Genomic DNA, 26,532 nt, shown 5'->3' on the forward strand with positions numbered 1-26,532 from the left:
CATCAAATCCGACTTTTTTGACCCTATGCGACCCATATCCGATCATGGTATGACAGTGTGAACGGCACAAATCTGATCTGGGTCACTTTCGTATGTGGTCCTGAATCCGATACATATCTGATGTTTTAGAAAGCGACTGCTGTGTGAACGGTCATGTTGCATTAAATCCGTCTGTTACGTCACTGACACAAGACAGACGCCAATTATCAGCGCCGGAGAAGCGCCCGAGAAGACATAGCGAACGCTTCCTGGCCATCCAGTGTAGATGTTAGTGAAACTGTTGGGAAGACAACGTGAACATTTTATTTGTACTGTATAATCTGCAGATTCTGACAGAAATCTGCAACTATCCTTTGAAGCACCGCTGCTCTCTAACAGCAATAAGGGTAATTATTAGGCCATGTGTAAATAACAAAATAACTTTATAACTTAAAGCAAAAATTGGGAAACGTAAAGTCTGAAACAAGTCTTTATATTAAGGGCCATCAGTCATATTGTTTGCTCTGGGTCTAAACAGAGCGCGTTGTGTGTGACGTCGTCTTTTGCGCATGCGGGCCGCTTTGAGCGTTCACACTAGAGCGCGTTTGCTGTCGCATTTTATTTGTAGTGTGAACAAGCAGGCAAAAAAAATCAGATTTGATCAAAAAATCGGAATTGAGCATTAAGACCTGCAGTGTGAACGTAGCCAAAGAGACCGCATATAGCAGCGGCCTTTTGAGTTGTATTTTCTTTCAACTTTTTGAAAATTTTATTTCTGTAATTTAACATCAGAGACTAAAGCTACCACCTATTGTACTCACAGCTGAATGCAAGAACTATGTAGACTTATTTGACTGCAATTAACAGGAGATTAGATGGATAATAATAGAATAAGTGTAGGCTCTGCAAGGCTGAGTGTAGTTTAACTACTTCATCATTTTATGCTTTATTACTATTGAAGCTAAGCCATATGGTTGTTTAACGTGGGGAATCGTGAGAATTCACAAGAAGCAGCATGTATTTTGAAACCAGCGAAAGCTGCAGTACCTTAGGCTCCAGTTTCAGCTGGAGCTTCTTGTGTACTTCACTAAACTGCAAACAAATGACTTCACTTTCTCCACAGCTCTGTTTTAACTTTGCTGAAAAGATTAATAAATAAATATCCCACTTCAAATTGAGCCACTGAGTCACTACTTTGTATTCTGCTCTCCCATTCATATGAAATTCGCCTTCCTAATTCTGAGCATCCCACCAAGAGGAAATAATCTGTAAACTCGCTGATGGCTGCGTTGCAGATAAGTGTAGAAGTCGGCATATTTATCTGGGGATATTTTTAGAGGTCACTGCCTTCATTAAATCAATCACTCGTTCCTAAAGGGAAAAATAATGATAGGAAGGAAACATCTACTTACTTTCCATCATGTGAAAAACTAAGCTGTCATCAGCAGGCAATAAGAGAATGAGAAATGCACATTAGCTGCCTGAGAGTCACTCACTACAGCAAATAAAAAGTCACGAGAGTTTGCAAACAGGCTCAACCTGAAGGGTCTTTTGCCACACACTGGTTAATATCAAATTTATTTAAATGCAGTATAAGCGACATTTAAAAAATGCACCGATATACAGAATCGTGCAAAAGTTTTCAGCACTTTGCACCAAATTCCTCCTGCAGAGTCAAGCAGAAGCAGGACTCCTGTAACAGGTCGTATGGTGCCTACTGAACATTTATCCACCACATAATTTTTCTACGCACGCTCACTTTACTTTTACTCTTACCTCAATGTTTTGAGCAGCAGGGTACATTAAAAACAAGAAAAAATGAATGACATGTTTTTAAATCACATATGCATAATCACAATCCCTTCGTATCCCTTAATATGTATAACAGATTTTCCTTTATCTGAACCTCTCCGGGGCTAGAGTGATGAAATACGAGTGCAAGGGGGAAAAACACTGATCTGTAGCTTTTTATTTATTACTCAGACCACTACAAATTATTCATCTTTAATACTAGAATACCTTTAATACGTGTCACAGTGCTCCTGTGCATCTCCACCATTTCTCTTGGTCCCCTTTGTTTTTCCTCTCTCCCCCTCTCTCTGTTTGTGGGCTTGCTGCTCTGTGTGTGGGTGTGTTGACCTACTTTACCGGGGCTGGATCCTCCTGGGATCTCTACCCTCTCCTGGACCCACCTGAATCAATCAAGCACCTGCAGATCATCTGGCAATCAGCTGTCTGCTATTTAAGCTGGGTCCTGAGCTTCAGTCTTTGCCTTTGAGCTGTCTAACTGCGGTAGTCTTTACCTGCTCTCTCTGTAAGTCTCTGGTTTGGTTTACTTGTTGAAGATTTCTCATATGTCTCTAGCTGTGCCTAGGATGGAGAGTGCCTGTTGCATGGCAGCGTTAGGAGATTCTGTACAGGAGACTCAGAGGATCGGGGACTTGCATACACAGAACCTTCCTTCCATTGGATTTTGGTACATATTGGACTTGAAAAAGACTTTTGTATATAGCACTATCTGCACCAACACTAAATAAACTGACTGAACAATCATTCCTGAGTTCAGCCTGACAAACCATGACACAAAGCAAGACACCGCTTTGAAACGCAATCTCCTGCAGTCTCCAGGTCATTTTTAAAAAGCATAGTTGTCATCACACTAGTTCGCTAATGGGTTCAAGAATGCATTTTGGCAAACGCAATTCCTCTTTTGCTCTTCACACATGTGCAGCCAACACCTGCTGAAAAGGCGATGGATTAATAGAAAGCTTCCTGGACCAAAATCTGTCTCCTGATCACAGATTCTGCACATTCACATTCATTTATCTGTTCAGAGATTACAGAAACTGGAACTGGCAGGCTTTAGCTTTAGCATTAGTCGCCATTAGGAAACGTTTTGGTTTCAACCAGATTGTGTGATATGAGGTCAAGTAAGTGAGTAGAAGCCATGGATCCAATGGAATATTAGCGCTTTATAGTGCTTTTAACTTCAGCGCGTTGTTTAAAAGGCACTTGGCTCACATAAAGTTAAGATAAACTGCTTGAAACATGGTGCTCCTCTTGCATGAGACAGTTTATCTGAGAAATGTTTACTTTTCAGCAAACAGTGCTGAATTTATCTCGATGGCAAAACTAATTATTGTGTTTATTTAGATGTCAAGAAATGCAGTTACATTATCCAGAACGTTTGGAAAAGACTAAAAGGCCTGATACAGGCCACTTTACTCTGTTGTCTAAATCTTTAGAGACAGAAGTGGTGAGGGGGGAAAAAAAGAAAAATCAGTAGAGCATGGCATTGTGATAGTTGTGTGAGGATATTGTATCAATATGGGGAAACCAAATATCGATATTCTATTAAATTAATTAAAATACTCTTGGAATAGCTGGTAGCTCGGATAGCCTTCAGATCTGAATTGGATTAGCGGAAGAGAATGGATGGAAGGGTTCTTAGATTACTATAAACAAGACGGCTGCCTGGTGTTTCTGATGAACTTCTTCACATTCTGCAGCCGATTGCAACTTGTGGTGAGTAAATAGATGGGCAGTAAAGCGTTACTGTAATCTGATTACTTTTTTCAAGTAACGAGCAAAGTAAGGGATTACTATTGCAAAAAAGTAATTAGATTACTGCGTAACTAAACCGTGATTTTGTTTGTGAGAGTGTCTCATGACAGTGACATACGAGTGTGCGACGTCCGTGGCAGCAACAGACGTGTGTAGAGAAAGTACGACACAGCGTTTAAAGCTGGGAAGTACTGACATTACTTTGAGTTTGAGTCCATAAAAAGTGACAAAAACATTAGCGTCCGCTGCACAATTAAACTTCAAATCTGAGCAAGCACCTAGCACGCTGCCACGGGAATGTGAAATTCACATAGAAACCTCCGGATCCTCCCACTCACATGACCGCTGCGGCACCAGGCAAACCTCCACCCGCCCCACTCCTGCTAAACAGGTTACAATAGATTTAAGAGCGACAGGACTTAGTGCAGCTGAATCTTTGATTTGTATCTATTTTTTGCTGTGTTTTACTTGCATCTATTTGAAAGAGTGAGTGTACTCACCAGTTCATCTTAACTTTATGTGAGCCAAGTGCCTTTTTATTTTATTTTATATGCTGGAATATGCATAAAGTAGGTTTAAATGTTAGCCACATTTCTTCAAGTCAAAGACTGTTGCACATAATTAAATTTTTGATTGATGGAATGTGCATAAAGTTAAAAGATTAAAACTAATAAATGAATTTTTAAAAAGAGACTTTTTCACTTGATTACATTTTCTATGACAGATTATGCAGAAAAAACAGAATTGAGCTGAAAGGTCTGTTGCTTTATAGCATATTCAGGTTGTGTATCGTGTTTTTAAAAAGTAACTAAGTAATAAAGTAACTAATTACTTTTGAAAATAAGCAATCAGTAAAGTAATGGGATTATGTTCATGGAGAAGTAATCAGTAATTAGTCACTAGGTACTTTTTTCAAGTAACTTGACTAACACAGGGGGTGAGTGATAGGAGGCAACCTTTGAACTGACTGTAGTCACTCTTTGTGAGATTGCTGATTGCAGTTTAATTTATAAATGCAGACAGATGCCAAAATGTTGCCATCAGTCTGAGTGAGTCTTTGTAACTGAGCGCAACTGTAGACAACAACAGATATGTGATTTTCTACAGTTTATCACAGTTAACTGCTGTTTTATCAGAAAAAGATTCCATTTAGTCGGCACTTCACAAAATGTTAAAAAGTGCAATAATATAGTATCGTGAGTGAAGAACTGCAATTCTATCATGGGGTGTGTAGTAATTTCCACCTCTAAGAGACAGAGTGATACTTCAGAAACAAAACAGTGACTAAAACTGTAGCCACAGAGTTTAGACAAAACAACAACACAACGCAACCGATCGTGTCAGTATGTGCTCTGCTCTGTGCCAAATATGCAGCAGTTTCACTGGCTGAGGACTGACATCTGTTGTTGCAGAAATTCTGTTATCAGTGAAAAACAATAGAGCGAGCAATGTCACATGTCTTCATCAAGAATAATGGTTCCCCCATCACTGAAGAGCAGATCAAAGAACTGGTAGAGCTTTTATTAATCTAGCACAAAGAACCCTCAGTGTCAACAGTCCCATGCTAAGAGTCCTGAAGGAGAAACTAAAAGGTCATGGCACATGACCAACTATTTTTAAGGTGTCGAATGTATGAGGCTAGCAAACTAATCTGTAGAGAACAGGCAGCGGAAAAGCTCTATCACAAAAACATGTGATAGACATGGTCTATCTGCACTTTGTACAACCTCTATTACTAATTACCAAAAATGACTGGGAAAGGAAACCTGCTATGACTGTTAGAAAGGTGTAGATTAAGAACAAAAAACATATTCAGTGTCTATTTGATAGTATACACCGAGTCGGTGATGCAAGCCACTAACAAAATGTAGCCAGAAATGATGTGTCTTCACAGAAGCAGCATTTATATAAAACCTTTTAAGTTCCATTTACCTTTAAAAACACTCAGAATTGACATTCATACAGCACAACAGACAAATGACATCCTAAGCTTTGAACCAGAAATTACTGGACAAACTGAAGTAGAACTGTGGGTATCAAACCAAAGACATAATCTGCATTCATATCTTATGATTCCTCTGAGTAACCGGATCACTCAGCTGCACAAACCGTAATCCCAGACTAACACTGGATCTATACTTCTGTTTTGAATCTAAACCATATAGGCAGCTGCAAAACCCTTACTAAAGTCTGTGCACCTACCTACCTAATAACACGTTGCAATCAACACAGCCGCACAGGTAGAAATGCTCACAGCAACCAATCAAAGGCTCTACATATCTTCTCCATCAGGAAGTGGGATTGCGAGCGCTGTCACTCGTTAGCTTTTAGTATGCAGAGGACTGCAAATGTGTTAGCTTCTGCACAGAAACCCTAAGGAACAAACACCTTTTGAAAGGTGAGACTCCTTGGAGTGTAACTCATTCCCCAGTCTACTTATAGTGTCACCTATGTCAGTATAAAGGCAGAAACAATAAAATGTGTTTTAATGTCACAGGAGATTCAGCGTGTAGCCAATAAAGCCCTTATTATGAAGAAGGCGTGTGAGTCGTTTAACCTAACTAAACTCCATTCTGGCTCCACATCTACCACTTATTGTATAACTACTTTTCTTTTTCTCTGATAAATCTTCTTTGTACCCTTCTTTGTTTACCATGTGGGTAACGTTTGGACAGTTTTATTGCATCTCAGTGACCTTTAGACGCCTTACAGAGAAATGGAAAGTGTTTTACTGATAGTCTAAAAAAAACGACAGGGTTACATCATCACTTTAAAGCATCATCAGTGAGTTATGCTAACCACGCAAATTACCACAGACTCAACAAGGCTGAGACATAAAATAACATTCTCATGTCTGACAGTAACCAAAGTAAACACACAGAAATGTCCCATGAAAGCCGGAGAAAAATAGCTCATTGAATGGAGAGGATTTTTATGTCATTTAAATTTCCCATGCCAACATAATCCTTTAAATTCTATGATCCACAAAGCTCCGAATGCCACTGCTGAACATACCAGGTTGACATATGAGCTTAAACTGTGAGCTATCAGGCAGGTGGCAGCTATGGTTAGGGTTTCCTAGATTTTGCCACCCCATCAAAAATTATTATTACTATTATTAGTAGTAATTTTGGCTTTGTCGTGGAAATTCTGTTTCCAGTGGGTAAAATAATTCAACACGTATTCCACCTCCTCTTTTTAAACAAACAGAGGTTGGGGTGGCTGTGGCTCAGTAGGTAGAGCAGGTTACCAGCTATCTGGGGGGTTGATGGTTTGATACCTGGTTGCTCCAGTCTGCATGTCAAATATCCATTGGCAAGACACTAACTGCAAGTTGTTCTCTGGAGTGTAAATGTTAGCTAGGAACGCACTTAAGTATAGAGATAGTGCTTTGAGTGCTTAGGTAGAACAGAAAAGTGCTGTATAAGAACCAGACCAACTGATTCAAGCAGAGCCTTCCACTGCACAGAAAAAATCAGACTGTTTTTAGGTTTATACAAACCTGTACTGGTGATGAATAATGCTGTTCTAAATGTCACAGGTTAGTTAGGTTTTTGTGACGGATCTGTAATAAAACAGCATTTCAGGAAATGATTCTGACAAACCAGCAACCCCTGTGTGGAGTTCATAGGCAGCTAAAACCTGCTGCTGATCATAATGCACTTTCTTATAAACATCATTTTGATCTGATCAGTTCAAGAGTGACTTTATTATTTGATCATCAGCAAGAGTGAGCACCTTATTAAAAGCATACCTGTTGCTGTTTTGGAGCATTCGGGTGTGTGTTAACATAATGCCAAGGAGGAAAAACATCCACAATCTTAGAGAAGCCATTGCTGTGGCCTATCAGTCTAGGAAGTGGAAAACATAGTTGCCAATCTTCCCTGCAGGTAACGGACGTCCTCAAACCAACACAAATTCACCCCAAGCTTAAACCTGAAGTTCTACTGCCTCAAGAACTAATCATGTGATGCAAAAACCCAGGTGAGAGCTATATTTGCAGGGACATTCTACAGAGCTCAGTTAGCATGTTACATGTTAAAGTTCATGAGACGTCCCAGCAAATTCACAAGACTTCAAGAAAAGGCAAAAAATGAGCTATATTTCACATTCTGGTGAAGTTAGCATGTTACATGAAAGTTCTTTAATACGATTAGAAAAAGGCAGAACAATGGCAGCAAGAAGCAAGAACAAGACTTTTGGACCATTTGACCATGATGCAAAGCGCCATGTTCTGGAGAAACACTAACACAGCATAAAGCACAAACGCCCATTCCAGCTGTCCAGCATGGTGGCAGAGGTGTCATGGCCAAAGCACTGTCAAGTAATTGACCATGAACGCCTCTGCATAGCAATGTATTCTGAAGTCAGATGTGAGGCCTTCTGTCCAGCAGCTAAAGCTCGGCTGAGAGCTTCGTATAAACAAATAGTCACAGATCTGAATGAACTGTGGGCCAAAATTCCTCCACGGTGACGTATGAGACTGACAGTCATACAGAAAACAATACTACTAAGTTATTTCTGCTAAAGGTGGCTCTACAAGCCACTGGACCGTGGTGTGTACTTTGTGTGTCAGATACTCCTTCGGCCTTTAGTTTTTGTTAAATAAATAATGAAACAATAATATGACATGTCTTGTTCTTCATCTAGGGATGTATGAAATAACTAGATCAGAAAGAAAGTGTACTTTTACAGCAATGCACTTCCATTTCTTTGTGACTAAATGGACTATAAGACGGACTCCAAACAGACTTCAGAAAAGTATAACAAATACTCATCAGTGCTGTCCACATGTGCATCACCTGGCAAATATAATCTTGTATTTATACAGATACAATGAGTCTCATTTACAAGAGAAACCTGTTTTGATGAAAATGTGAATTTACTTCTGAACAATGACAGAGAAAATTAAGTGCGAACAGACTATCAACTATACAGTCAAGTCATGTTTTTTGTATTGTTTTGTTTTGGCATGCAATGGCACATCTGGCCAGGTTCACGGATCCAAAACTTTGTCAAATGTGCAACAGTTTTCACACATTGCAGCATCTGCTGGAAATGAAATGCTTGCATTTTAACAGCAGTTTCAAAAGTCATATCTAATGAGATCAGTAAAAGGTGCATAACAGCTTGCTACATGTTAAAGCAGATAAACAAGTGTCTGCAGTATTATAGCAAACAGCTAGTGTTCCTCAAAATATCACAACCTCAGGTTCAGTATTTCTTTAACTCCATTTCTCGCCTTGTTACGTCTTTTGCATCCAGCATTAAAAAATTATAAAAGCATTAATAGTGTTATAGTTTTCTACACACACACACATACAAATGATGGAACTGCTATAAGTAGAAAAAAACAGCTTATCTAAAAACAAAGTAGCGCTGAGCTAAGTCAAAAAAATGATGGAGCTTCATTTTTAACTAGACTACAGTCAGTCTGCCTGTGTTAATGCCTCATTTGACAGTAACTGCATGAACTTTCAGGTTGTCTTTTTGATAATAACCGTTAGTTCAAGACCTCTCCTCGTGATTAACTATCTGACAAGCATAATTACCTGTAAACATTCTTCCTCTGCCAAGGTGAAAAGGTTTTTTAGCTTCTCTTTCATTCAAATGTTTGCAACTAACACTGAGAATAAAGTTTTTTTTGGCAAATCTTGGTGCGAATCTTGACTCCAGCTTTAAAAACACCACAATGTTCTTTAACACAATTTTTAAATTTAATTTTGCTCATCTGAAGTATATTTAAGGTTTGCATCTGATGCTTAAAAAACTGCTAAATAAATGACTTTATGCCTCCTCCCAGCATCAAACCAGAGAACTTGTGTAACCCACTACGCCATACAGCCACTTATTCAAAGCTTAGACTGATAAAGTTTAATGAGATTCAAACCTACAACTCTGAGCTTAACATCATGAGAATTGTTATATTCCCAGTGGCACACTCCTGCTGCCACAGACCTGATTATGGCTGATTATGCTTTGGAAGGATTAAGGAGGATATCCAGAGCTGTGATGAAACATAAATATGGGGTCTGTTTAGCACAGGTAGTTAACACTGAAAATAAGCTGCAGGCTGAAACGGATATGTGGATAAACTAACTTGGTTCTTGACGTGGAGGTCAAATAAAGATGCATAAGATGCTCTCAGTGCTCAAACTAATGAAAAACTGTTGACAACAGCTGTAATTCGCTTTAGTCATCAGACTGGAAAAGACCTGTTTTTGCTTAAAATTATGATCTATACAACTATTTCCTCACATAACAAAAAAAGAGAACAACAACAACATCACAAAAATGCTCTGGTCAGCAAGAATCAATACATGATTACAACACAAGCCCTCAGAGTAATTACCTTGCCTTGCTATAAAGAATTGCATGATCGCGAGTATATCATAATTATTTTTAATTTCCCCTGAAAATACTATTGCCCTGAGTCTGATTTGCAACATTGCAAACAAACTAATTAAAGCTAATGAATGTCAAATGAGCAGAGTGAAGCAATGAAGATCCCAAGTATTACTCAGCTCGCCACAGTGGAAACGCAACAGTGTAAATAAGGAGGAAACTATCAATCAGTTTTATATTTCTCTGTCAAATGATGCTTCTGTAAACAGCAACATAGCGACATTAAAGGAAGCGGAATTTTTCATTATTAGTCCTCCCAGACTGTGGAGGCACGGCTGTGTCCAGCATTTGGTCCATGTTTCCATCCATAGCTAGCTCCAGTGCTAAAGCTTTGGACTGAAGAAATGAAAAATGCCTTGATTAGCTGGAACATGATGCCATAGGACAAATATGTTTTAGTCAGCCAAGAGAGATCAAAAGCATTAAATTTAAACTATACTCCATAAAGGCAGTCTACACACTATATTTAAAAAATGTGAATAATATCAACAATTAGAAATAAAGAAAGAATGAAAAAACAAATACAGTTAAATATTTTATGTTTTTAACCCTGAGTCACTTCAAAAACTCTGGCCACCGTTCATCTGCAGTGAGTGTAGTCAGATAAGAAATCGACTCCGGACAGGATCCTGTCTGCTGTTTATCTCAGCTGTCAATGCCGGGTGAGTAGTGTCCATATTTCTTTATTCTGGAGGAGGTTGTAAAACTTTGTGAAAGGAGTCTGATACAAGCTGACAAGTCACTGAAGCTGACTTCTGACTGATGACAGTGACACTGAGGTGAGCTGTTGAACACATCCTGAAACTTTATGTCAGTAAGTGCTGTTGTTAGCTGCTGTTAGAGAAACCTTCTTTGAAGCGGTTGTAATATTGTTGGACCTGCATTAAAGACATACTATATGTCCATCAATCTTCACAAGCTCTTTACTTTGTGAGTCATTAAACTGGGCTGTGGGAATGGCCAAATTTATGTACAAATCTTTATAAGACTGTGCTGATTAGGACAATAATGATCAGAAGGATTCTATCTCGGGAGCAGCGCAGTAGTTCAGTGGTTAGGACTACTAACTCACAGCATTAGGTGCCAGGGTTCAAATTTGCCATCTGGCTAGAGCCAGTTTGCATGTTCTGTCTGGATACTACAGCTTCCTCCCACAGATGTGGAGTTAGGTTAAATGGTCAATAGGTATGAGTGCAAATGGTTGTCTCTCTGTGTTAGGCCTGAGACAGACTGGTAACCTGTCCTGGTTGTACCATCTCCTCACCTATGAAAGCTGGGATGAGCTGCAGCACCCCATGTAAATTTGATATGTGAAAGAAAAGGTTTTTTTTCCCCTTTATATCGTGATAAATTTTCTCCAGGTTGATTTTTATGAGCCTGAAGTCCTACAAAAACCTCACAAAGAAGCTAAGAGAAAAAAATTCTCCTGTCAGAAAGGCAAAGAAATGAAAAACGCACACGTCATCATTGGTCTTTAGTCATAATATGACAAAAAGAGAAAAAATACACACCCTATTTGTCCACCTGATTCAAAATTTGTGTCTTTAAAACATGGCCATTTTTTAGGATTTCTACTGAAATTCGGACCCAGCAGACAAAATGATGCGCAGGCCAGGTCAAAATACTCAAGGGTTCCCAGGAAGGCACTGGGAGAAGTTGGTGGATATTTGTGACATAGAAGCTGTTGCTAAGTTACAGTTCTTCTGGACTCTCGGGAGAATGCGTCAGCAGTGGTCTCTGATAGCTACTCATTCGAGGTAGCGGCTCGCCCCACATCCATGTGTGGTTCAAATACAATCACCGACACGGCATCATCGTCCGTCGCTCTCCTCAGCCTCAGGGTGCTCGCATTCTCAAATACAAAAAACAAAAAGCAGCAAAAACTATAGATTTAGATGCTGCCACAGGGGACGGGGACAAGGCAGTAAACCGTGCGATGGGAAATCTGATGTTTAGATTCTGATTTAGAAAGTTTTCCCAGGGGCCACTTCTATCTCATCGCTCCAGCTCGTTCTGGGGAAGGAAAGTAGATAAAAGTCTGTCCGCAGGGGACGAGGGAAATTAAAAGCTTGTTCAGAAACAGGTCGGGACCAGGAGGGATGGATGTAACAAGGCAGGTAAAGGAAGGAGGACAATGCGGACATCTGTTTTCAATTTCCACACATTACGAGCAACAGGCAATTCAATCAGATAGACAGAAACCCTGTTGCCACTGGAATTCTGCCAATATAGGACTGGTCTGCTTACATGCCCTCCTCTGTGCGCTTGGAGAGCGAGCAGCAGAGAATGGAAAGAGTGCTTTTCACTCCAGCAGCCTTAAACTCTAAGGGGGAAAAAAAGCTCAGTAAACAAACCCAGGAAGTATCTCAGGAGCTCATGAGAAATCCCACAACTTATGTTAAGAATGTTGAGTACAAGGTAAGTGGAACCAGCAACACATTGTATGTGAACACAGGCTAATAACCAGTGTTCCTCATAAGTGATGTACAGAGGTGAGTAAAGGGGACAGAAACAGTCGTGCACGTCAAAGTTTTTTGGGTTTTTTTTACATCTTTTGTGGCTCCAGAGGGAACTATGTGAAGCCTGTCTTAAGTGGCATCAGCTGGGGCTTAAAAATAATGCAAGTTTATTAAAAAAAAAAAAAAAATCATCAAATGTATCTCTCTGTTTCTTGTGGCAGGATGGCAGCTCCTGGCTGCATTTACTGGCAAGTGCGCAGCACACGACAATTTCATTCCACCTTGTCTGCCAAGTTTTGATAATGTAGAGCAAAGAGTGGCACAAGAAAAATCAACACTCAGTCTCGGCTGCATCTTTACATGAAGCATAATGATTTCTTTACTCAAACACTTTATACAACATCGCTGATTCATCCACACAAACACTTTTTATGTTCTATATCTTAGTGACAGTTGCATTGGGAGCAACTCAGGGTTCAGCTTCTCGTTCAAGGATACTTTGGCATGATTACTGGAGTAGCCAGAGATTGAACCACCAACGGTCCAATTAGTAGATGAGCTGGTTTACCTGCTGAGCTACCACAAACGCTGACACTGAGAACACTGATATCAGCACCAGTGACTGCTTTCTGGACACGGATGTCTGGCCTATCACAGACAGGCTGGTATCAGCATGTATGCTGTCAGGTACGCGCAGATATGATAGCTTAGGAGTCTGTGGTGCGGCGTCACAAAGAGTGTTGTGTATAACATTACAAATCCGCTATGCAAACATCTAAATTTTGTGTTTTCTGTGTTGTTCTAGTGTGTGAAATACACTGATGGAAAGAGCCCCATCATTTCCCCTTCCTTAGACAATGACTCTTACTGGATGAATATGTAAAATCCACAGTTAAATGTACTTAAATCACATTCAAACTCTTGTTTCTTTATTTTCCCTAAAAGAATTATATTCATTCACTTCATTTCCCCCCCGGGTCCTCCACCTGCAGTGGCTCCACATCCCACGAGTCGGGCCAGCCCTACAGTTTCAGAAACAATGACTTAACCGAACATGCATGCAGTCGCTCCCACACATAGGCTTTCCTCGGGCAGGCATGCACACTCTAAAAAGTAATTCAGAGGCTTAGTAAATATCACTATAATTAAAAGTTAGATGACCTTGATTAAAACTCTGAATATCACTTAAGTGATTACTGGAGTTTGATATACTGAAATAGATGTCTAAGAATTTTTTATTTACATTTGTTTCAGAGAAATAAAACTGTTTGAAACCAAGTCAAAACATTTAAGAGATTGGCATCTATACTTTTCAGCTATGTCTTCTGGCGTCGCGGCACGACGTGTATGTTGGAGGAAACTGGGCTTTTACCTATCCGTGAAAATAAATAAATAAATAATGAAAAGGTTGTTACATGTTCTTTGGGTGAAAGCCATAAACATAAGTTGTCACAGGTAGTTGGGCTGACGCTGCTTGGGCCAAGTCTGTGGCTTCATACCGTTTGGATGATGAGTATGGGCAGCATGTCAAGATTTTTATTGTCATCTAATATAAAAGGCCCACATCACTAACACCTAGCACTGGTTTTATACCAATTAAAGCCATTTAGAAAATACGCTTATACAGAGAGTAGCCTGATGCTAAGAGAAGAAAGTCCAGTCCTTATACCAAGTGGAGGAGATAAAGGTAAATACTCAAAGTACTTCATGAGGATTGATGTGTTAATCCTGAAATCAAGTGAACAAACTATTATAGTGCTTTATGCAAGAACAACATAATGATATCAAGCAAAGATTTAATGTTGGTTTACTGCTGATTTTTTAGATTCTGGATACAAATATCAGCTCTAAATAATGACCATTTTCAATTTTCATGTCAAATCTGAAAAACTAAAGCTATGAAGTAGATAAGAGAGCAGAGAACTTAAAAAGTTTGGACCTCAGAGTCCAAATGTTCCTGAGTAGCTTCAGATTTCATGTGAAAAACACTTTTTTTTGTGTGTCTATATCTTGAAATATGTGAGACAAAAGTAAGCTTACTCAGGTTCTTTGTTATGTCTACAGGAGGATGCTGAGGATGTCTGTGTTCAAGAAGCTTTGGCTGAGGAGGTGATGAAGACTTACCTGCTGCAAAACCGAGACGGGACAGTCACACCTACTGATGCAGGGATGGTTATTTAGGGCAGAACTGTGCTCAGTTATCTCGGGGATCTCAGCAGAGCCTGTTGCTATCAGGGACGAGCCTGTGCTTCAGATCTAAAATACCCCAAGAATCTCAGAAATACTTTGGAGGTATATCAAAAATGATTCCTAGAGTTGGATCCTGGATCCCTTTCAGTAAAGGTTCAGAAACTGAAAAATCACCTCTTTGCATTGTAGATGACAACATTCACCAAATTGCTCCTATAGCATGGGACTTCTAAATGGACGGGCGTATTCATCAAAACGTTTAGTTATTTATTCATCTTTGGACCAACAAAATCTAAAATGTATATTTTTTAAAAAGCAAAGGTAATTGTACTAAAAACGAACAATAACCTGAAAGTTGTTTGTCATGCAGGTCATTAGCCTGAGGGAGGGTCTGAGCTCGTCCTTGTGTCATGACAGGTATTGTGTAACTTACTGGGGGATAAAAAAAATAAACCATGAGCCTTTTTTATTGTTTTGTTGATTTTGTTTTATAATCTAAGCTCTCGTATGATTTTTGTGTTTGCTGTCCTGGTTGGCCATTTTTCCTTCAAGTGGGAGAGGGATAAGGTTTTTTTTCTTTTTAGTTTTTGCACTTCACTACAAGAGCTTTACTCTCAAGACAGTTTTTAGTCAAATTCACACTAAAATGATTGTTTTTCTGTATTCAAAAGCTATTTCAAAACAGTAAGAATCTGTGATCAGCATGTTTCCTTTTCAAAACGATGCATCTATAGTTAAACGTTATTGCCATGTCTTATTATTTCACTGGTGTTTGCCGTTAGGTCACCTTCAATGATATGAAGCATCATTGTTGACTTTTCAAGCTACATGTATAATCCAGTTCAGTCCAGTTCAGCTTTTGCCATCCTGTAATGTCACGTGGCCCCAGCAGAAAAAACAAAAGTGTACAAAACATCAGCAAATTAGGAACTATTTTCTATATTCAGCATCGTGACATCAACATGTACAACAACCATAACACTTGAAATTTCACAGATAAAATGTTCCTGGGGAATGCTAAATTTTAAATTCTCATGGATTTTGATAATTGTCTTACAACATTAACAAAGTATTAAGCACATAAGTTACAACGTAGAGGAAACGAGTCTTAGCCTAACCAACCTGTCTTTGTTGTTGTTGTTATTTTCTGTATTTCGAACATGTGGCTCAGAACTCTTGTGACACACATGTTTAGGCACGGTCATGCCACTGCGAGTTTTTTTGTATTTTTCCCGTATATATATTATTTTCTTGTTTTCTGCACGTTCTTGTTTCTTCAGTTTGCACTGAGTTCCTTTGAACGCCATATGTTGGTCATAACACAGGCACATTTTCACAAGCTCACTGGCAACAATTAGCCAGTTTAAACAGCCAACAGTTTTATCGTACAAGTTGAGATTCCCAGTCATATTTAACAGCGTCTGATGGCGGGACATGTTGGAACTTTATTTTTATATTAAATGAGTCTCACTGTCAGTGATCTTTACCAAGCATTTCAGTATTATCTGCTCAATTTTTATGTGGTTTTCACTTACACTTAATTTCCTAATTTTTAGTTATATTTACTCAATTTTATGTGGTACTACTACTAATTATTCACATCAACTTAATTAGTTTTAATTTAAGTTATTCGACTGATAAAGTATATTTAAGAGATTTGACTGGTTTCCAATCTACTTAATATTTTTGAGTGCAAAACTGTTGGCATGTCCAGTCCAAAAAGGCTAGGCAGCGCCTGCATCATCTCCCACAACTGAGGAAGTTCAGGGTCTCTCCAGGGATCCTCAGGACTTATCCTCAGGCGCTGTGGAGAGCATCCACACACAGAACATCACATCCTGGTATGGGAACAGCTGGATAAAAAAGCTCTTCAGAGACTGATCCGTACGGCAGAATGCTGCTGCAGGGCTGCTCTCCCCTCCCTACATACCGGACATTTACACCAGGAGATGCTGGACTAGAGCAGCTCAGATATTGAAGGATCCGTCCCATCCCAGCAATAAACTGTTCCAGCTTCTGCAATCAGGCAGAAGGTTCCACACCATCCGAGCAAAAACATAGAGGCTCAAGAGAAGCTTTTATCCTGAGGCCATCCCAGTCATCCATAAGTGACTGAGACAGGACTCATTACCACATCCTCATCCTTCTGGCTTCACTATGGCACAAGACACATTAACACCCCACTGACACAATGTACATTCTCAGATTTCGAACTGTACATTTCCAGATTGTTTTTATTTACTTTACTTAATGTATAGAACTCACTCACTTACTGCACATCATGTCCTCTTTGTGTATATTAACTTACTATATATAATGTTCTCTCTCTTTTTGCACAGTCGAGGAGCGTATCAGGACACATTCCACTGCGTGTTGTACTCGTATAACTATGCACGTGACAAATAAAGAATCTTGAATCTTGTTGCAGAGATTTTAAGCAAATGTTAGTTTTTCTTTTTACAGTGTAGTCACGGCTGCTCAAGAAAGTTTTGCAATTTATTTTCATTTTGTCAGCTGTCTGAGATAACAACACCATCAATTTACTATTGAGCAATCCCCTCGCTTTTATCTTAAGAGTTTAGTCACTGCTAACCAGCTCGTTTCTGTCTTTCCCCTTCTAGTGTTTCCCTACAGGCAGGCTGTTCAGACTGCTGTTGCAGCACTGCTCAGTGTCATTCAGTCTTCCATGCCAGACTGGGATGGACTCTGGCAATGATGTCCTGGAATACATTTGGCGACAGAAGTTCTTGCTCTGTGCTTTGGAGATCCGCTGTGAGCTGGAGGGCCGCTCTCACCAGAACACACACATAACAGTACCAGCTGCCATCCACGATAGTAGTGATGAAACTTATCCAAGGGATGAATAACTTACTGAAGAGGCAGATAATTTCTGTTCTGGTATTTATTGTCATAAAGCAAACATTGTGCACCTCTATTTACACGCCCCCTGCTTTTCTACTTCCACACATATAATCTAATTTGGCCAAACGCATTTCAATTCCACCCAGCTCCACTATCTAGTACCACCAGAGTTTGAACAGCATTGTATTCACTCGACCAAACAAGCCATACCACACATACACACTTCACAATGAATGGATGATAAAAATCAACATCACCCTGGCCGCGCAGACTTGTGGGTTTTCTGGCACCACAACGTCCACACATGAAATCGAGCATTAGAAAAGATTACAAGATTGACTCGCTGTTTTTGTTGTTGTTGTTGTTTTGTTTTTTTAAACTGCCTACAAGAAATCCAGAAGACTCAGAAACCCGATTATCTGAGGATCTCACAGCACTTGTTCCACTCAGCAGAGAGCTGGCTCCTATATAAACAGGAGAGAACAGATTTGCTAAAAACAACAGCGTGGCGAGGAAAGAACAGCAAATACAGCAGCTCGTTCCCACACACTCACATCAGCACATCAAATGACAATGTGGCTTTTTGAGAAAACACAAACTTGCGGGGTCACATGCCACAGACACAAAAAAACCTAATAAATCAGTCTGAGTTATGCATATAAGCAAAAATTAGATTCCAAAAAGAAATAAAGGGCTTAAAAGAGTTCATCCTTTCTGGTGTTTGCGATAGCCATGGTAGGGAGTTTACAGGGCTGCTCATGTGAGATCATGGGGATTTTTAAAGTGGTACTCAAACTAAATGTTCTCCTTCCAAATTAGGATAAACCACTGATGGCCCACATACGGTCCAGGACATTTCCTTTTCCGTTTTTTTTGGATCACCCTCCTAAATGGATCATTTTCTGCCCTCTATCAGGATTTGCCTTTTTTTTTTTTTTCCTGAACAATTTATAGGTATATGGACACCAGATTGCTGAAAATGTCATTTGAAAACCATGGACGTGACAACATCAGCCACTGCTGTTCTGGTTTCAGGCTTTACACAAGATTTCAGAACCTGGTCAACAGGATTTGCACCTGGACCCACAAATGGCGTGGCTCCATTGCATTTGGGCTTAGTCATGGCTGATGGAGAGGATCCGTGGCTAATCTAACAGGTGTGGTAATCTCAATCTCTCCCGAGTCTTGATGCTTCAGGTTTCTTTTCTGACACACGCCGTCTCTGATGTGTGCATTTTGTTTGTTAACCACTTGAATAAGAAACTGCTTCAAGACTTATCAAAAGCTTCCACTGAACATTTCAAACTCAGTGAAAAAAGCGGCGCTGTTGTCACTGCAATGCTACAAGGAGACACAACAGATAAAGCTCTATTAATAATGAATGCGCACTATAGCTGACGATTAATGTGCATATTTGTACAGAACGGATTCTTTTGATAGAGGTTTGGCAGAGAAAATGAGAAAACAGTTTTTCTGTAACATCCCTAATTTTGTCTTTGCTACAAACAAACTCAAAAAATATATGAAACACGCAGCAAATCATAGTCGGTGCTGTGCCTACTTGGTAACCCTGTCATAACAGCAGTCTCAAACTTTTGAAGAAGCACATGTCAGCTTGGGTGGACCCTAAGCTGGCATAGGTAACACACTGGTTCTTTAAAGGAAAATTATAAACCAGATTCATCTGACCAGTTCATTGTGGTCTTTATGGACGATGACACAGGAAACTGTTACCACATAAAACCCTGTTACCCAAAAAGCCAAAGTTAAATAAAGAAGGAATGCATTGATTTGGAAACCATTTAAACACTATGATTAATTGGAAACAGTTTAAAGGCAATCCATCAACTATTAAAAAGGAATATATAGTGCAAAATTCTTGAGCCACCCCTCGTGTCTTTATGTTTTACCTCCAAGCAGCCAGACTTTCTTGTCATTTTTTTAAAGTGGTCTTGAGCAATAGCTCTTTAGGCTTTACGAAGGTCTTCTTTTTGACATTGGCTACTTATCCACTCATTTTCAGTCCAGTCCTTGCACCTGACCATTTTCAAAGGAAAGACTCTTTGTTTAAGCCACTTAACACTGACCTATGAATCATTCAAGCACAACAAAGGCATTAAACTCATAACAGCCAACTTAGCAAAGAATCAATTTTATGGAAAATGCCAAAGATAACATAGTTTGATATGCATAAAATAGTATTTTTGCACCAACAAGATAAAAGAGCAAAGCAAAATTAGCTTAAAATGTTGCAAATCTCATGGTGTTTAGTGTGTTCTTAAGGATTTTGAGGAAACTGGACAAGTGGAGGACAAAAGAAGATGTGGAAGTTCAAGAAGCTATGTCTGGAACTTAGCTGGAGATGGATCCCTTGTCTCTTCTCCTAGATCTGTGTAATCTGCATATCTAGGATGGATGTCACAGAAAAACTATTTAATGTCTTGACATATTGGTAAAGCCCCTCCAGTATAAGCATGGATTAAAATAACAACAGAACATCTCCCATTGGACTTTCTTGTGTTATACATTCAAAAACATTCACTTTTTCCCCCATAGCTGTAAAAGGTTGATGCGGTATTGTTGTCACCCTGCCGGGCAGGCAGGCGGGCAGCATGGACACTCAAGTTTGTGATTGGAATAACTCAAGAACAAAGTGACATAGGGCTTTCAAATCACAGGTATATGCACTAAAAATGTTGGACGAGTTTGAATCTCATTGACTTGGACCTCGACGTCACGCATCAGAGGTCAAATTTTCTGAAAATCTTGTGAAAGCGACAACTGGAGAAGGAAGTATCTGCTATTCTATCCAGTACTTTTCACTAATGGAGCGAATGCCTTCCCTGATTTTTGTCTTACCCAGAGGACGTGTATTCTCTTTATTCCAGCCTTCTAAGCAGCTGCTCACTGTTCTGTTGTGATGTTGGGTTTAAATCCAATAAAAACTACAAAACAAAAAAAAGGTGTTTTAAAGATGCATTGTTTAAATCGATAGGATTTCACCTGCGCAACATACGTTGAAAATGTTGTATATTTTGTTTCATATCACATCAGTGTTGACTATGTTATTGTCATCCTTCTGAAATAAGGAAGCTCAAATCTGGGTGGCAGTACATATGTGGCTCCAAAAAAATAAACAAACTGCATGCTTACTATTACACTTTGCAGACTATTGCAGTCCCATGACAGCTTATTTGAAATATATTGCTGGCATCAAATTTCATGTGAGCACATATTTAATTTTTTTAAAAACTGCATTCTCCTTTTATGATACAATTTAAGCAATCCGTCTTTATGCAATCAGTGTTATTCTTTGAAGTACAGTATAGTTTAAAATGGAACTGCATACTATAACATAAAGATTTCCTCATTACAGAACATGCCCCAACTATTAAAGTGGCCTCTAAAAAAGGTAATCCACAAATTTACTGTAGTTCAGGATTTAAGGACGAATCCCTGTGGAGGTTCTTCAGTGCAAAAGCTATAAATAGGCATCTTTCTCCATATGAACTCTGACATCTTTATAGGAGCGCTTACTGTACATGAGCTACGATGTTTAAGCAGCACACAGCCTTGTAAAGAAAAAAAACAGTAAATGGGTTAACAACAAAAAGGCAACATGCAAACACGTAACAGAGAGCAGTTAGGAGTTAATAGAGCTTAGTAGTCAACACAATTAAGTGTACCTTTAAATAATGGTGGAAAATTAAACTCATTTGCACGAGCGCATTTATTACAGATAAAGTCCACCAGCCTTGGACAAATGTGTTGAACGCAATACTGACGTTGTAAAAAAAAATATATATATATATAATAATATCATCCATCCATCCCACATTTGTCCAAGTGGGATAATAATACCAGCAGCAGAATTTGGATGTTATGGGAAACATGGAAGCTCAGCAGAACATTAAAACAAGATCCCCTGAAACTATCAACTGTAAGCTTATTACAAGCCCAGATGATGTAAAACAAACAATCTGAAATCAGTTTTTCCAAAGCTAAGCTCAAACACTTTTTTCCCTTCCCTTCTGTTAAACAGCTTTGATTTCGGGTGTTTAATCTGCACATTAATTCTTTATAACTTCATTAGTCCTAAATATGCAATAGCTCTGCGGTTAGAAAAGTGTTTTAGGCCCGCATTCAGTGTTTTACTAATTATATCATGTTCAAATGTTTGATAAACATCCTGTGCAGAGGATGTTTATCGGACTGTTATATGAATGCTATAAGTCAATAAACAGGCGTTAACTCCATCCTCGCAAACCCACTGTGATCAAGTTTAGTAAGAGGTAAAATGGCAATGGAATATTCAGGCATGTGTCATGATGAAACAGAACAATGAAATGCAATAAATTTGGATATCGTAACATAGGATCACGATTTCACTTCTTTTAATTCATAACTGTGTAATACGTCCAGGTGTCAGACTTTTTCTGATAGTATTTGGTATGAAACCAGGCTCTTTACGCACTGTTAGTTTTGCTGGACAAATGAGATTTTATGAGGCAAGTGAAAACAGAGAATTCTAACAGCAAAAGGAAAAATCTGGCTGTATAGCTGTACTTGTGCTGAGCCCACAGTTGCTGGCACCACTGAAAAGCAACAAGCCAGCTGCTGTTTCCGTGCCAACCAGTGGCTTCACTCAGACTGAAGTGTTTATCTAACCAATCACCAGCTCAACTTGTCAATTAAGTCATTCGGTGACTTAATTGTTGGAAAGATAACCAGAAACCACAAAAAAGAGAAAGGAAAAATATTTCAAGTAAACACGTTTCACTTTTTTGTTTGTTTGTTTTTTCGCATCTAGTCCTGACTCTGACTTAACCACAAAGCCCCCCCACTCAGTCACTTTGGTTAACATAATAAACTTGCGGCTCAGATGCTTCAGATAATCTAGATCAGATCACAGCTGAAGGCAGAAGTGTTTATACCCTTTTAATGGCCACACTCAAAGACCCTTTCTGATCTTTGATTGTCTTGGTAGATCTGACGTGAAGAATCACACACTTTGGGACAATCTGTCTTTGAGAGCTCACACAGAAAGTGATTTAAGTGGCTTTGAAAAGGGTTCCCCCTTTTTTCCATCAGACAGACTGTGCCTACCACTGTTTGTATGTGTGTGACACTTATTATCCTACACTTTATATTACTTCTCTATCACTTTTGTTCACTTGATCGTGAGAGAAACGTTCAGCACCGGGATGCTTTGAACAAATATGTGTAATGTGCGTTATTGCGCTCAACGCGTGGCTTCACATCTCTGCGCAGACGTTTAAAAACAGAGCGCATTCTTCGACGTACCTGTTTCCACAGAAAGCTGTCCGTTTCGTTTAACATCCAAGAAATAGCCACGTGGATGGCGGAAAGAATAACTCCAGTGATGACCGCAGCGCGCATCCTGACGGGAAGCAGAGTGTAGATGACATGGATGAAGAACACGGTCCACCAGATCCCCTCCGAGGCACTTCTGGGCCGTACGAGCAGTACTCCGATCACCTGGATCACCAACACCATCAGGATGACCACATAGCACACGACCCACATGTGGTCCTGGTGAAATCCGTTCCTGTTGCAGATTACCATGAGCACGAGCGTGAGGAAGATGGCCACAGAAAATACCACCACGTACGCTACGTTCGGTCCCGATCTCCCACCGGAGCAGTGAAAGCCCAACATGACCGTGTACACCAGCACAAGTACGCCCATGAGCATAGTCAAGCTGCTCTGGTTGAGACGGAAAAAGTAGCGCTGGTAGAGCCGCTCCAACTTCTCCGACTGGAATTTTTTGGATTTGAAAATGTGCATGACGCTGGTGCAGCACGCCACGAAGGAAAAGTTTACTTCGGGCATGACCTCTTCCTCGTCGGTTCTCGGCTTGGCTCTCCGCTCTTCCAGACCCAGCTCCACGGACTTGGGTCTCACCTCGCCGTCTGGACGTTTAGAGGACGCGCGGTTGTTGTCTCGGCTCTCCTCTCCATGGTCCTGCCAAGCCGACCTGGACCTGAAGCTGACCCTGCTGACGGTCGTGGAGGCTCGCCCGGGCGGCCGGTGGTCCAGATCATCCTCCTCCGTCCACCGGCTGTTGGTCCGGGTGAGCTTTCTGCGCGGAGATCTGGCTGAGTATGGGCACCCGTTGGCCACAGACTGAGACTCTCCCCAAGCTGATCTGTGCTCGGTCCCTCCCCTCAACCCGGGCGCACCGACTCCGGGTGGGCTGACACTGTTTGATCTGGACATAGTGGAAAAGTGGATGCAGTGACAGAATGTTATCTAAACAAACAGCCTATAAGAGACAGGGGAGGGAAAAAGAAGTTTTGTTCCACTTAAAGAGGGAAGGGAACTATTTAGTCCCAAGGATGAGGCGCATTAAATGTCTTTTATTAGCTGAACTTTCCATAGCTGATCACGCTTCAGACAGCCTGAGGGCTTTGAATGTAAAATGTAAAGTTAGCAGTCAGTTTAATCGCCACTTTCAGAAGCAAACAGTCGTCCTTAAAAGCCTTTACAAATAAAATGAAATCACCAAAAGCAATAGCCGAGAGGAGTGAAAAGCTCTGGGAATTTAAAAAAACAATTGAACATGCGCAAAAAGTCACAGGGGAGCCACGAGAGGAGGGAACATTAGATCCAGGTGGATTTGGCTCTACATCATTGGGCCCAATTAGCCATCATCCACGGAGGTTGCAGGGCACGCGCTGCAAATGGAATAAAACCATTACACAACTCGGATAGTTCCCCAGAGATCATAGCGCAAGCAGCAGCATCAATTGGCCAATTCGAATCCGTTATATGTGCAGACACGTTTCCCGTATCCTTGTCAGCGGTTTGCAGGCGGAAAAGACGGAGGTGGGATGCGATATGAAGGTGAATGCCATGGTGACGGCTCTGATCACGTCCACTTAAATCCTGATGCACCTGTACTGAGCGAACATTGAAGCCTGCTCGGCAGCGGCGGGGGAGCCTCACGTTTGGCCAAAAATCAGCATCACGATTCTCTCACACTTGCACTGAGCAGAGAGGAGAACTCAGCCGCTCCTCCTCCTTCTCCTCGTCTGACAGCCACAAAAGACAGCTTCTCCGTCCATGGTTAAAAAAAACAAGCCCGCGTTACCGCACTGTTCAATTCACCGTCAGCCGCTGCGCCAAATCAATGTCCAACAGCTGCCCATCACTGTTCAAATCCCTGAAGAGCGACCCCCCCACCCCCCGACTTGGTTTGCAGCGACACTCCTCCTGCGCACGGCCATTTCGCAAAGTGACTAACCGGTGCAAAAGTGCGCTTCCGGCGCCTCGGACAATCCGCTCGGTGTGCGTTTGGAGCGTGGCATCATAACATATTTACCGCTGATTGCTGCTTTAATGGTCATTCAACCAAGTTTGCTTCCTCTGATCCGCCTCTCTGGCCAACTTCCATTGGAAAAGAAAAGGGGTGAGTCACGCTTTGACGCGCTTTCATTGGATGACAGCTCGGTCAATCCAAATCAGATTCTGCGCGACCCCCGGGCGCTTTCGATGAATGGGCGGGACTGCGCTCACAGCTGGATAGCCCGCATGGCACACCCCACACGTAGCTTACAGCATGGGCTGAATCTTATCTCAGTGACCCCCCAGCAGGTTGCCAGTTCCAAACTGCGTCCCCCTACTCCAGGACATCGGCTCTAACAACAGTAACACAGAGATTTGTTCATCTTCAGCTGCCCGCGATCTATAGCAGCTTGAGAGACATTAGTCAGGACAGAGAGCACTGAAGGGGTTCAGCAGAAAGAGGTTTTAAAACCTTGTGTAGGGGGGCGGCAACAAATCTTCATAGGCCTTTTATGTTTAATGAGATTTGACTGGTGATTCAATACATGTGGTTTTTGTTTCTCGGTGACAATTATATTCAAATGTAACTTATGCTTCAACTTAACTGTAAAAGTTCCCAGAGGGGTTTCAAGTTGACCGCCCATGTAGCCAGAATACTCTTTAAAACAACTTCACTCATATTCCCACATTGTTCTTGCTCAAAAAAGTAAAAGTGTCCTATTTCTAGACCGAAGTACATGCTCATTACATAAACAATGTATTTTTCTTTATTTCTATTTTGGTCCAGTTTGATTTTGTTTTAAGTCATGGCTTTTATTGTGAAGCGTTTTTGTTCTACAGCCTAAATATTGTTTAGTTAACAGATTTAGTCATTTACAGGCTCACATCCACTTGTAACGGGATTTTCTTTATATCACCCTGCCATTACTGCCTGCCCTTCATTTTACCGCACAGGTATGCCCTGTTGTCTTTCAGCTCTTCCACTTTAAAGCCTGCAAATGTCTCTGCTGCCATTTACACATGGGGAAAAGAACACTGTGTGTTAATGAATGTACTGGGAGCATGTGACAGGGAGCCTCATGTGTTTGCTGTGACCGGCTCACCTCCAGCTGAATTCCCTTTGCCCTTTCTGGAATTCTTTGAGGCGCTGTTAACGGAGAGAACAGTGGATTCTATTCAGCGCTGTCCTCATCAAATGAAAAGAGACTCAGATATAAATCTGATGCAAAATAATCTCGATTCGAGTTGTGCAACTGATTTTCTCAACTTGTCTTATGACTCCTTGTTCTGCTTCCTTGTTGCTCTCTTGTACATACCTAGCACAGCACACAGAGAAAAACAGCCATATTCAGTTCCTGCAAAGAGCCTGTATTTGTGGGTTTATTTAGGGAATATTGCTGATCTCCTTTTTTTTCTCACCTTCTCAGAATTGCATTCATGAACATGTACTGCATGTGCTGTGTCGTTCAGCTTCACCACATTACAGAAAAAAACCATCCTACCTTTTACAAGTAACTCTACACCTGCATTTCATGCCCAAATGTATGCGGACACCCAAACTGTATTTCATGTGATTGCTATTTACCACATAACAGGTACTCATTATTAGTCCTGGATATCTCGCTTCTGATCCTTTATCTCTTCACATCCTCTCTCACCCCATACATAAATCTCCTCTTTGGCCTTTCTCTTTTCCTTTTCGCTTCACCGTCTTCAATATCCTCGTTTAACCTACTAATCCTGCCCATCCGCATTGCTCCCAGCC

The 26,532-nt window shown here is 40.6% G+C and overlaps 1 protein-coding gene across 2 annotated transcripts in view; it reads right to left on the reverse strand.

The window, feature by feature from the left end:
* The window catches only part of adcy5 (adenylate cyclase 5), an 89,356-nt gene extending 64,558 nt beyond the window's left edge, over positions 1 to 24,798 (reverse strand). Inside the window, exon 1 of one of the 2 annotated variants that reach the window (XM_031732914.2) lies at positions 22,764 to 24,798. In XM_031732914.2, coding sequence (XP_031588774.2) covers positions 22,764 to 23,699 — 936 coding nt within the window. In that variant the 5' untranslated portion in view covers positions 23,700 to 24,798. The remainder of the gene's footprint in view (positions 1 to 22,763) is intronic. The other variant, XM_031732913.2, reaches the window with a different exon arrangement.
* Positions 24,799 to 26,532: the final 1,734 nt, after the last annotated feature.

This window comes from Oreochromis aureus, linkage group 16, assembly GCF_013358895.1.
Source record: "Oreochromis aureus strain Israel breed Guangdong linkage group 16, ZZ_aureus, whole genome shotgun sequence".
Lineage (NCBI taxonomy): Eukaryota > Metazoa > Chordata > Actinopteri > Cichliformes > Cichlidae > Oreochromis > Oreochromis aureus.